The following is a 13,867-nucleotide window of genomic DNA, read 5'->3' on the forward strand; positions in this document are numbered from 1 at the left end:
TAATGGACGCATACAATTTGAGAAAGCAAAATCTTAAAGGCACAGTGCTTCTGGTGGAAACAGTTCAGCTGACCATCTCAGATGTGGCCAGGCTTTAACACTGGATAGAACCATCCCTCCACTTGGACACGTACCAAAAACCAACACCCTGACCGCTTACTGTGATGTGTTGGAATTATGAGTTCATTTCTTTAAAAAGAAAAAAAAGATTTTAAAAAAATGCTTTAAAAAAATGCTTTTACGAAATTATTTATTTAAAAATGTCCAACTTTACACAAAGAGCAGCCAAGCTGTTCGTTTATGGTATGTGACCAAGAGGAGGGATGTCGTCGTATCCCATGTAAATGCCAGGTTACCGCCTTATGTTGTACTGTCATGCAGGAACACCACTATAAGCTTCTAGCTTGTTGCTGTTTCTGTGAACTTTGTATACATGTCATGATTGTAACCTTTGTTAAAATAAACTTATGTTTAAACCAAATGCCAGGTGAGATCTGAAACTGTTTTCGCAAGGAGTGTGTGTCTTTAAAAGAAAGGGGTAGGAGTAGGAGGGTCCTAGAAAGAATTTGTAAGAAAGGGGGTTATGTAATTTTCATTGCAGGGACACTTACCGTTAAAGGTGGTTGTCTACATTTGTGCTTTTTTTCAATAATCTTATGGTTAGATTTCGCTAAAAAGTTATGTCAGATGATGAATGAACCATGGGGAAAAACGTTATAGAAAAAAAATATATGTAAAAAAAGTGTTTTTTTAGGGTAGCGTGACTCTCGCTTCCAATATTTTGTTTTCTGTTTGCTGAGAACATGTGCTTTGCCTAAAAATACTGACCAATCAAATTCATGTCACTATGCTTATAGCCACGCCCAAACAAGTGCGGCAACAGTTTGACACTGGAGCGCTGTCCACGCTTTTTTTTTAAACGCACGAAATGCACGGGATTTGAGAGGAGTTTTGCGCTTGGCATTTTCCAAATAAGGATATCCTACTATGAGTACTACGCTGGAATACTACAATGAATTTTCAAACGGCTACACTGGCTTCGTCTTTCCTGATCGAAAGGGGGTGTATTGTTGATATTTGTAGATAATAGACTTTGCATTTTTATGGTCAAATTAATGTCGATTTCGGTATAAAAATGTAGACAAGGACCTTTAAAGTGTATGATCAACATTGGGAGTAACAAAACAGCGTAAAATCACTTTTGCCATGAACTTTCACCCTGACATTAAATCAACTCATATTCCTAGCGTTTGTTCCCTGTCTCCTCTTATCTCCAACACAGGCACACCAAATACAAAATTATACTTAAAAAAACACACCATATTGAGCAAAAGTTAAAATATGCACTACACTCCTCGCCTAAATAAAATTAAAAAAAGGTTTTAAACTCGCACAAAGAGGGAAACCTTTTGAAAAAAACAGGGCGGTGAGCTGAATCGGGACTCTGACGCAGGCAGGATCTGTGAGATTCATATCCATTTAAATTGTTAACATAGTAACAGTACATTTTTGTATGATTAATTGCATGTGCATCTTAACTACACTACAGCAAATAACACCCGCGGCGTATATGTGTGTGCGTGTGTGTGTGTATGTGTGTGTGTGTGTATATGTGTGTGTGTGTGGGTGTATGTGTGTGTCAGAGAGAGAGAGAGAGTGTATGTGTGTGTGTGTGTGTGTGTGTGTGTGTGTATGTGTGTGTGTGTGTGTGTCTGTGTGTGTGTGTGTATGTATGTGTGCGTGTGTGTGTATGTGTGTGTGTGTACGTGTGTGTGTGTGTGTGTGAGTGTGTGTTTGGGTGTGTGTGTGTATGTGAGTGTGTGTGTGTGTGTGTGTGTGTGTGTGCGTGTGTGTGTGTGTGTGCGTGTGCGTGTGTGTGTGTGTGTGTGTGTGATTGTGTCTGTGTGTCTGTCTGTCTGTGTGTGTCTGCGTCTGCGTGTCTATGCTGTGTGTATTCGCGCGCGCATGTGTGTGCAAAAATACCCTTCGTAAATATGTTAGTATCATGAGCCTGTGATTTGCCTGCAAGGATGATTAACAGTTTAAAGGTGACATCACGCTACGCGATGTGTCGTCATGAACCCGTTTGCCCGGAAACCAACCCATTGACTGGCGAAGAGGGAGTGACACCATCACCCGCAGGTTGAGAAGCACAGGCGCTTGACGGTGGTGTTTTGACAACACGCATATAATAATGTTATGGGGATACAAAAATATCGTTGACGTCGGCATTCGGTCAAACGCCAGAAACTGTTATTTCAAATCGCCGAACACGTTGCCGTCATTTGGGCCAAAGGCACTTGACACCTATATCTGAATGGGCTTTGGGGTGTGCTCTTCATGGTGCCCTACAAAAACTTCCACCAACAACTAAAAGGCAACATCTCTGTGATAAAAAGAAAAGGAGCACAAGATGCTCTCCTTGCTCTTCTGCAGTAGCCAGGAACGTGCACTCCAAATATATCATTTCTTTTTAAACCAGTGTGTTCGAAATAACAAGGTTGAGGGTTTTGGGATGAGCTGGAGGGGGGATCAGAGACTGAAGAGTATACACTCTGTGTACTCTACAGTCTCTGGGGGGATCCCGGAGATGGGGGGGGGGGGGGGGGGGGGGAGGGGGGGAGGGAGTTTTTTCACCCTACGTACAATGTGCCTGGAAACACCTCCGCGCGGAGGGATTTTGCTGCCAGCTCAGGAAAGATAAAGAGGGAACATTTTCTCGGTTAGCGTGGCAGCAAGCACTATGTCTCTAGACACACACCCGTACACAGGCACGCAATAACACACACACACACACACACAGATGCATGTGTAGGTAGTGGTGGGAGTGTTTCTCGTACCATACTAACTTTATATCTGATTACTTTCGTATCAATATTCTTTGGGAAGATTAAGGACGGGTTGGAGTTGTAGGTTGTAGCTCAACCCTGACAACCCGGCGTGCAGATAAGCAAGGCCCGTCACAGGCTAGGCTGGGCAATTGGTAGCAAACAGCAAATGCAGACAGGCACAGACGACTGAGGGCACACACACGAACACACACACACGGACAAACACACACACACACACACGCACACTGACGCACACGCACACACACACACACACACAAATACACACGCGCACACGTACATACACACACGCGCACGCACGCACGCACAAACACACACACACCTGTACTATCTCTCATTACTACAGAAGCGGCATGATCTCAGTATTACCCGAACCTCGTTGTATCTCGGTTTCAGTAAGACGAACATCATGAGGATAAACCGGCAAGCTTCGTTTCCACATTTGAACATGGACTCCAAACTTACCGACGCAGGCATTCAATCAATTCAGCCAAAACACACGATCGCCTTCACAAAACTCGTTATCTGCAGATTGGCAATAAGCGCATGTATATATATATGTGCGCTGAATAAAAAAAATGCTGAGAGTATTTTGTTTGTGTTTTTAAAAAGAGAGCTAGAAGCTTGGGGCCGGGGCGAGAGAGGGGGTCAGAGACAGACAGACAGACAGACAGACAGACAGAAATTACTGTTTACATTCCGTAATTTAAAAACAAATCATTCTGGGAAGAGAGGGTAGAATAAGGAGGGAGTTAATGTAAGACAGAGAGAAATGACGAAACAAGAAGGAGTAAAGAAGAAAAAAATAACAGAGTGAAAGAAAACCCAGCTTTTAAAGCAGAGGGAAAAAAAGTTTTGTAATAAAACAGTGCATGTCTCCGCCTTTCTCCTTGCTAATTAACAAGTTTTGTGTGTGGTTGATTTTACACACATAAACAACGGGTGTCCGCTGCATTCATGTCATCATTTAATGTAAATGAATTTCTAGGTTAGTCTCACACATATCTTATTTTTAGCATCTGGTATTTGTATCATGGTCATAAACAGATAAATAGATTAAAAAGGAAAAAAGCAATACGGCAAGAAGGTGGGAGTAAAATCTATATTGGACCACGACTTGAAAATGTTCACATGCATAAACATACATGTATGTCGCTTCGTCAGCTTCATAGATATTTTATTAGTCATAAAAGTTGATTAGTCACAAAGAGGCCAGAAATGCACTACGCATTTAATATAAAAGTACGAGACTTACAGATCTTGAAATAGTAAATGCTTTTTTTTATTTTTTTATAAAGAGACAGACCCTCAAATAAATGCAAAAAAAATCAAACAGTAATGAAAAAATAATAAAATATAATATAACGGATTTAAACTAATTAGTGAGTGAGTGAGTGAGTGAGTGGGTGGTTGGGTGGGTGAGTGGGTGGGTGAGTGAGTGAGTGGGTGGATGAGTGAGTGTGAGTGGTTTTTTTAAGAGAGTGAGTGAGTGGGAAGGTGGGTGAGTGAATGAGTGGGTGAGTGAGTGGATGGGTGAGTGGGTGGTTGTGTGAGTGAGTGGGTGGGTGGGTGAGAGAGTGGGTGGATGAGTGGGTGGGTGAGTGGGTGAGTGAGTGAGTGTCAGAGTGAGTGAGTGAGAGAGTGAGTGGGTGGGTGAATGGGTGAGTGAGTGAGTGAGTGAGAGGGTGAGTGGGTGAGTGAGTGAGTGAGTGAGTGAGAGAGAGAGTGAGTGGGTGGGTGAGTGAGTGAGTGAGTGAGTGAGTGAGTGAGTGAGAGTTATGTACCTGCACAATATGACGAAGTGATTACTATTTTATATATACAAACAGTATTCTGAAAGGTGATGCGACATTTATAAAGAAAGTACATGCAAATCTGACTTGAAAAATCAAACACAAAGCACCACCACCCCCATCCCCCCCCCCCCCCCCCACCCCACCACACTACACAGACACACATAAAACGGCGTATAGGTTGTCGTTATCGAGAGGTGGTCGCCAGGGCAGGTTCCACTGTGTACTTTGACAGGTGTCGGTACAATGACAGGTGTCGGTACAATGACAGGTAAATTATAAAGTGACACCTAATGATACCCTGCAGGTAAATCTGGCCTCATTTACCTTATTACCCCCCTCATGGGGTTCGTTGACATGTTATTAGGGAGGAACATCGTACTGATCGACGTTACAGCAAACGATATACCACGATAGCGAACAACTAAAATTGGACATAGTGTTGATTAGCCTGTTGATAAACATTGTTTGTTTATTTTTTTTTTGTTATCTGTATGCTGTTTTTCATTAAAATTCACAAGAACATAAAAAACCTTTTAAAACAACAACAAAAATTGGCCATAATTATTACAACATGACAAGCAGGACAGCCTAGCTGCCTTCAAAGCGTTTAAAGCTATATGGCTGCCTAAATGGCGGGGGGAAAACGGTCATGCTCACGAAAACGTGGGCGTTTTATCCCAGGAATACAGAAGCAGAAACATAGACTTGTCAAAGCTGTAACGTGGGATAAGAACAAACATCCGTTCGCTAGGGTTCATACCAAGATTCTTCAGTTTGGCTGGTTCCTGTGCGGAGTGGTAATTCTTTTGCTGAAGTAATTATTCAGATTCAGTATTCGTTGCAGTTACGAATTTAATTCAGCAAAACAATACAACATGAAATAAAATAATTGAAAAAAATGACATCCACTCTGCACAGAATGCAACAATGCTGTTAACTTGTACATGTAGTAGGTATTTAAATAGAAGCATGCACTTTTTTTTCGTGTTAAAAAAACACACGCTGCTCCATGGTTGTGCACATATCGCTTTACACGAGAAGAAATATACGTTTAAAACACACACACACACACACACACACTCACACACACACACACACACACACACACTCTCTCTCTCTCTCTCTCTTTCTCGACCAACAAGCCAGCAACACCTCAGTGTAGACCATAATCTGGGTTTGTTTCTGAGAATTTGCTGCAGACTTTGAAAGAGGTCGACCAGTCAAGAAAAACTAACAATGTACAATGCAGATCATTTTAAATGGGGTATGTGGTTAGTCATCCTAGATTACCTGTGTTCCAGTGAAATTCTCAAGTCGGCACGGGTTTCCTGGCATTGCATTTTTATATTACGACCAAGGAAGTCGTGTGTGTGTGTGTGTGTGTGTGTGTGTGTGTGTGTGTGTGTGTGTGTGTGTGTGTGTGTGTGTGTGTATGTATATGTGTGTGTGTGTGTGTGTGTGTGTGTGTACGTATGTGCATGTGTGTGTGCATTTAAATGTGTGTGTGTGTGTGTGTGTGTGTGTGTGTGTGTACGTACGTGCATGTGTGTGTGCATTTGAATGTGTGTGTGTGAGTGTGTGTGTGTGTGTGTGTGTGTGTGTGTGTGTGTGTGCATTCTCTGCACTGACAGACACGCATGCTTCTTTGTGTGTCACCGTTCTATCAAAGCAGGAGGGCCTGAGTAAATGCAGAAAGAAAAATAATACGTATAACAAAATACGGAGCAAAAGAACAAATACATTTCTTTCACTGTGGCTTCCCGGTTCGTTGTGCTTCTTTCTTATCTGTTTACGCTCCTATATATACGCAAATATGCCAAAACCATCTCTCCTCGATGTTACGATCAACACTGAGGGCGACAGTTTCTATACGTTTGAAAAAAGAATAAGTATGAAATATGTGTCACGTAGTGGTGGCAAGTGTTTGACGACTGTTGTCCTTGGTGGCAATGTTGCGTTATTTTCGGCGCGATGTATTATTGTGTGTTTGTTGATGGGTGCATTCCGTGCGATTTCCCTGTGCCAGTTGCTATAACACTGTCAGCGAATTATGCACGCTTAGATGGCGTATTTCGTGCGCTACCTGCGGACCTCGCGTTGCAGCATTTTTGCGCAGGCCTTGGGTTCTGTTTCGTGTGTATGAGTACGACAGAACTGCGAGAGTTCACGGTTGGATGGCAGAGAAGCTGGACAGAGTCTGGACTGTGTGGCGGTGTTGGGGTTTTGTTGGCAACTACCAAGAGCCGCTGGGGTAATTGTGTGTTGGAATGTGTCTTGTTTCGTTTGTTTATTGGTTGTAATTATTGTCGTCTACTGTGGTGTCGTTGTCTCAGTTGTCGTGTGAAATGTTGTGTGAACTAACACTAGTTGACAGTTGTCAGTGGACAGAACGATTAGTGGTCAAGGTGACGTTTAAACCAAGTTCAAAACAACTCCAGCTTTTGTTTGACGACTGTTATTTTATCAAGGGACGTTAACGTGTATTACAATCAAGAATGCTTTCCGTTCTTTGGAAATTGATTATAGCATTCAGGGCTATTGTAAAGATTTATGGTTGTTGTAAATATTGTTGCCGGGTGATTGACAGCTCGCAAGACAATATTTCCTGGGGGTAATATTATTGTACACACCTAGGGCTGGGGGCAGTGGGGGAAAGGATATGTTTCGCCGACTCTGGTACTCAGTGGTTATCGAATGTGTTGCAGCTTCTTTCTTCTTGATGTTCTTCATCAACCCACCTGTTGCCTCGTCCTTGTCACCGGTGTTGTCACCGTGGCAGTATCCTGCAGCGCTACTGTGTCCCACTCTCAGCTTGGGATGTCCGCCCGCCTTCGGAGCTTGATTTGTGCACCGTCGAGGCCGGGTGGGTTCGCCTCCACCGTGCTTCGTCTCCACCGCCGTCCGTCCTCGTTGTCGCCGGCGCTGATGGTGGTGACGTAGGGGGCTATAACTACGCTCTCGCATGAACTGACGCCGAGACCCTGGTTCCTCACCTTCAGGAAGCCCGCGCTGCATGAGCCGAGCTTCAAGTTACCCCGTCGACACTTCCGGGAAGGACCAGCTTACCTGCTTAATTGCAGGCAGTCTATCGTCGTCGTGACGTCACCGTCAAGGAACACTTATCTTCGCCGACAAAGAGCTAAGTCTTCCATCTTTTCCCCTCTCTTGTTCCCGGCCCGACGGTGTCAGTCATTTTTTTGTGTATACCCCACAGAGAGGAGAAACGTGTAAACATATGTATCGAGACAACGCAGGCTCGTCTCAATAACTCTTGATCTTCGGGAGGAGTCCCAAAATATGCATCAGGGAGTAGTCCCTAGACTTTCTTTGAATATTTGTTTCCTGCGTTTTCCCTGTTAAATGTACAGGGTCAGTCTTTATTCTCTTAAATCTTCAATTCATTTTTCCTGTTTCTTGTGAATTTCATGAACGATTACTGTGGCGAAGACCCTTGAATTATTATTGATCGCAATCTATCGCAGGTCCTTTTTCCCGTGTGTTTGATTGCCTAAGGCTGCAGCCGGACGTCTGCCTTGCCTTGTGTATACTTGTATGTTGTCGTGATCTAGCACAGGGGTGCTGAGTAACTATTCCCATTAACCCTTACTAACCGCTTAATAGTTGTGTGCGTGTGCATGTGTTATAAGTGTGCTTGAAGTTGGAAACAGAGTGAATACAAATGTGAATAATAACTTGGAAAAGGATGCAAAACGGGCTTGGTTATTTCTTTTATTAACACCAACAACACAAGTGACGTACATTTCACGCCTTGACGTGACATATTTGGTGGAGATGCAGGGTACAAAACACGGTTGACATATAAAGCTAACTTATACTTGATTTTTTTTTTTTTATAAGTTCATAAGTTGTTAACCCTCTGTTTTACTTGTTCCCGTCCCTATTTGTTCACTTGTGTGGTATATAGCCTTGTCCTCTGTTGTGGGTGTTGGTGGGCTTCCAACACATGGTTGGCTAGTTTGTCAGCAACAACAACCCCATAACTCAGTTTCCGAGCTATTTCATCTTTGCGATTTGATTCACACTCGTTCTTCGTTTCGGGTTTCGGTCTTGTTTTCATGATGTCATGCACAGACGATGTCTAAGGACTCGTCTCCAAGGAAATTACGTTCTTTACCACGTGTTGATTATTCCGAACAAACAGTCACTGACGACGATAATTCTTCTTCCTCTGACGTAGTTGATACTTCGGAGTATTCGCTTTCTGATACCTCTTTTGTTGCCGCTCCTGCTCCTCCGCTGGCTGCTACTCCCTCAGGTAATCCTTCTGCCACCATGGACTACCTTCAGTTAGGTAAGGAGGCCGGTCTTACCGGACGTGATTTGTTGGATTTTGTGGTTGAGGCCGAAGAGAGGAAACGTAATTTTGAACTAGAGGCTGAGGAAAGGAAACGCCGACTCGCCATGGAAGAAGAAAGCCACTCATACGCTTTAGCCAACCCGGAACAAACGCATGCTCACCAGGTTGCTTTGGCGGCCGCCTCAGTCACGTCCAAGAAATCAGACATTGGCATTATTGCCGACAAAATTCGGTTGCCTTATTTGGACGATGGGGATGATGTGGATACGTACCTGGCCAAGTTTGAGCGTATTGCTACGCAGATGAAGTGGGAGGTCTCGACTTGGGCCCTCAGGTTGAGTGGTCACCTCAAGGGCAAAGCTGCCGAGGTTTATACGAAGTTGTCAGTTGAAATAGCTGATGACTATGATGTTTTAAAGGATGCTCTTTTGAAAGCTTTCCATTGCACGGCAAAGACGTACAGAGAGAAGTTCCGCGCTGCCAAGCGTGTTGGTTCCGAGACATACGAGCAGGGGTTGGAGCGCAGCAAGATGTATTTGGACCGTTGGCTTCATCTTGCCAAAGGCAATCGTGATTTTGACAGCCTCTATGACCTCATTCGTCTTGAGCAGTTTATCGACGGTCTGCCCGCTGATGTCAAAGCATTTGTGAAGGAGCGGTCACCCGTATCGGCTGACGCTGCTGCTGCCGCTGCCCAAGCTTATTTAGAAGCCCACGAGCCGGATTGCAAAAACCCGTTCTCTCGTCGTCAGACCGAGTCTGTCAGTGCCGTAAGTACTTCCGGTGCCAAGAAGAAGCATAGACAGCGTCGCCAGGCTGCCAAGTCTGAGGAGAGGGAGAGTCAGGTCAGTTCTCCTGCCTCTCAGGATAATTCTGAATCGGTGGCCACCATTAATGCGCCGCCCGGGGAAAAGAAACATTGTAATTATTGTAATCGGGATGGCCACGAGGCTGATTATTGCTTCAAGCGTGCTCGTGACGTCATAGCTCGCGAAAAGTCGTCGGTTACCGGTTCCGGGCAATCGTCCGCGATTTTTGGATGTGTTCATGTGATCTCCGCTGACGATTCTGTGCCAAAGTTGCGTTCTCGGTTGTGTCCAGATTGTCAGGCTGCTACCGCAGGCGATAACTACATGGTCAAGGTGAAAATTTGTGGCATTGAGACCGAGGCTCTCAGAGACACGGGTTCTAACATATCGCTGGCTCGGCGTGATATCGTCCCTAAATCATGTTTCACAGGCAAGACCCGCGATCTCACCGGTGCGTTCGGCCCGGATAGTCGCGTCGCTCAGATTGCCCACGTGGATGTAGAGACACCTTATTACTCCGGAGTTATCGAGATCAATGTCGTGAATGATCTCAACACTTCTGTTCTCATCGGGAATCACTTCACTCTTCCCTCCGGTGTGGTTGTCGAAGTCCCGACTTACGGCCCGCGCGATTCGTGTGCCGCTGTGACTCGTGCTCAGGCTAAGAAGGACGCCCGCGGCGATCTTCCCCTCGATCCTAAATCACAAGGTCTTCAGAAGACTAGGCAAGAACTGATTGATGCCCAGGAATCTGACCCTTCTCTCAAACGGATGCGTGATTTGGCTCGCGACCAGCACCCGTGGTCCTCCCAAGGTCAAGGCCGTGTGCGGTTCATGTATCGCGCCAACGTTTTGTACCGCGAGTATTGTGGTTCTGATGGAGTGTTCCACCGCCAAGTTTGCGTTCCTCACCCGTTCCGCAGCGAGGTCTTAACTCTAGGCCATTCTTCACCGATGGCCGGCCACCTAGCTGCTAGACGCACGTTGAGCCGGATCTGGTCGGATTTTTATTGGCCGGGCATGTGTGCCGACGTTCGCCGGTTTGTCGCGTCTTGCGAGTCGTGTCAGCGCACGGTTCCCCGTGGCAGTTTGCGCAGGGTTGCTCTCGAGAAAATGCCGCTGGTGGATGTTCCTTTCAAACAGGTAGTGATTGACCTCATCGGGCCCATCCATCCTCCGTCCGGCATGTCCCTAGTGCTTCAGTTATCTCTTTATAGACTTTTCCATGTCATACACTCTGGCATAGCCATCTTCGGTGTCACCTGTCACCCGCGGTTTCCTCTGGGATGGGGGTTTGTCACGTAGTGGTGGCAAGTGTTTGACGACTGTTGTCCTTGGTGGCAATGTTGCGTTATTTTCGGCGCGATGTATTATTGTGTGTTTGTTGATGGGTGCATTCCGTGCGATTTCCCTGTGCCAGTTGCTATAACACTGTCAGCGAATTATGCACGCTTAGATGGCGTATTTCGTGCGCTACCTGCGGACCTCGCGTTGCAGCATTTTTGCGCAGGCCTTGGGTTCTGTTTCGTGTGTATGAGTACGACAGAACTGCGAGAGTTCACGGTTGGATGGCAGAGAAGCTGGACAGAGTCTGGACTGTGTGGCGGTGTTGGGGTTTTGTTGGCAACTACCAAGAGCCGCTGGGGTAATTGTGTGTTGGAATGTGTCTTGTTTCGTTTGTTTATTGGTTGTAATTATTGTCGTCTACTGTGGTGTCGTTGTCTCAGTTGTCGTGTGAAATGTTGTGTGAACTAACACTAGTTGACAGTTGTCAGTGGACAGAACGATTAGTGGTCAAGGTGACGTTTAAACCAAGTTCAAAACAACTCCAGCTTTTGTTTGACGACTGTTATTTTATCAAGGGACGTTAACGTGTATTACAATCAAGAATGCCAAGCCTGGGCTGCTTTCCGTTCTTTGGAAATTGATTATAGCATTCATGGCTATTGTAAAGATTTATGGTTGTTGTAAATATTGTTGCCGGGTGATTGACAGCTCGCAAGACAATATTTCCTGGGGGTAATATTATTGTACACACCTAGGGCTGGGGGCAGTGGGGGATAGGATATGTTTCGCCGACTCTGGGACTCAGTGGTTTCGAATGTGTTGCAGCTTCTTTCTTCTTGATGTTCTTCATCAACCCACCTGTTGCCTCGTCCTTGTCACCGGTGTTGTCACCGTGGCAGTATCCTGCAGCGCTACTGTGTCCCACTCTCAGCTTGGGATGTCCGCCCGCCTTCGGAGCTTGATTTGTGCACCGTCGAGGCCGGGTGGGTTCGCCTCCACCGTGCTTCGTCTCCACCGCCGTCCGTCCTCGTTGTCGCCGGCGCTGATGGTGGTGACGTAGGGGGCTATAACTACGCTCTCGCATGAACTGACGCCGAGACCCTGGCTCCTCACCTTCAGGAAGCCCGCGCTGCATGAGCCGAGCTTCAAGTTACCCCGTCGACACTTCCGGGAAGGACCAGCTTACCTGCTTAATTGCAGGCAGTCTATCGTCGTCGTGACGTCACCGTCAAGGAACACTTATCTTCGCCGACAAAGAGCTAAGTCTTCCATCTTTTCCCCTCTCTTGTTCCCGGCCCGACGGTGTCAGTCATTTTTTTGTGTATACCCCACAGAGAGGAGAAACGTGTAAACATATGTATCGAGACAACGCAGGCTCGTCTCAATAACTCTTGATCTTCGGGAGGAGTCCCAAAATATGCATCAGGGAGTAGTCCCTAGACTTTCTTTGAATATTTGTTTCCTGCGTTTTCCCTGTTAAATGTACAGGGTCAGTCTTTATTCTCTTAAATCTTCAATTCATTTTTCCTGTTTCTTGTGAATTTCATGAACGATTACTGTGGCGAAGACCCTTGAATTATTATTGATCGCAACCTATCGCAGGTCCTTTTTCCCGTGTGTTTGATTGCCTAAGGCTGCAGCCGGACGTCTGCCTTGCCTTGTGCATACTTGTATGTTGTCGTGATCTAGCACAGGGGTGCTGAGTAACTATTCCCATTAACCCTTACTAACCGCTTAATAGTTGTGTGCGTGTGCATGTGTTATAAGTGTGCTTGAAGTTGGAAACAGAGTGAATACAAATGTGAATAATAACTTGGAAAAGGATGCAAAACGGGCTTGGTTATTTCTTTTATTAACACCAACAACACAAGTGACGTACATTTCACGCCTTGACGTGACAATATGTTTCTGTCCGCAGACCATGATGTTTGCATGCAGCTTAAATGTAACGGCAGAGTACGTATTGAAACCTGAAATTAGGCCTACTTCAGAAGTGTTTACAAGAAAAGAATAATAAATCCCGGTGACGAGTGACGCACAACACACATACACACACACGCGCGTGTACGCAGACGCGCGTACGCGCACGCATACACACAGACAAACGCATGCACGTGTACACTCACACACACACACACACATACTGCACGCACGCACGCAAACACACACTGACACACACTGACACACACACACACACACACACACACACACACACACACACACTCATAAGCACACACATAAACGTACACTTACACATACACACACACACACACACACACACACACAGTGACACACGCGCGCGTGCGCACTCACACGCATGCCTGCATGCCAAGCATGAACGCAAAGCATGCACAAACGCGCAAACCGGCCAGCACGTTGGTGACAAAGTTGATGACATGATTTTCGATGAAGACTGAAAAGAAATGAAAACTGCAATGTTTCAGAGAGACTGAGTAATTAAAAGAGGAATACGACGAAGTAGTAAAGCGTTTGAGATAAAACTGAGAACGAACAACAAATCAGATCACAAAAGCAACCACCGCCAAGCAGCTAAACCTGTATATATGTATACGAATAAGTACAGTGCCAGGACGCAATTAACCTGTTCAATATACCTGGCACTTGGGCGTAAAGGTGATCAAGCGGAAGATACAACAGGAGAGGGGGGGGGGGGGGGGGGGGGGGGTCGCGTGGTCGAGTGTGGAAAGTTGGCACGGAGGAGGTGGGGGGGGGGGGGGGCAAATGCGCAGGGGCTAAATCCTCGTAAAGATATGGGGTGTCCCCTTTATCCACTCGAATATTTTCTAC

At 45.7% G+C, this 13,867-nt stretch overlaps 1 protein-coding gene across 1 annotated transcript; it reads left to right on the forward strand.

Annotated features, from left to right (window-relative positions):
- The first annotated feature begins 8,476 nt into the window (after positions 1–8,476).
- Positions 8,477–12,958, forward strand: LOC138952895 (uncharacterized). Its single transcript, XM_070324645.1, has 2 exons — positions 8,477–11,417; positions 11,885–12,958. Exon 1 carries the CDS (start codon positions 8,741–8,743, stop codon positions 11,075–11,077), a length of 2,337 nt encoding a protein of 778 aa, XP_070180746.1. The 5' UTR covers positions 8,477–8,740; the 3' UTR covers positions 11,078–11,417; positions 11,885–12,958.
- The last annotated feature ends 909 nt before the right edge of the window (positions 12,959–13,867 follow it).

Source organism: Littorina saxatilis, linkage group LG17 (genome assembly GCF_037325665.1).
Source record: "Littorina saxatilis isolate snail1 linkage group LG17, US_GU_Lsax_2.0, whole genome shotgun sequence".
NCBI classification, from domain to species: Eukaryota; Metazoa; Mollusca; class Gastropoda; order Littorinimorpha; family Littorinidae; genus Littorina; species Littorina saxatilis.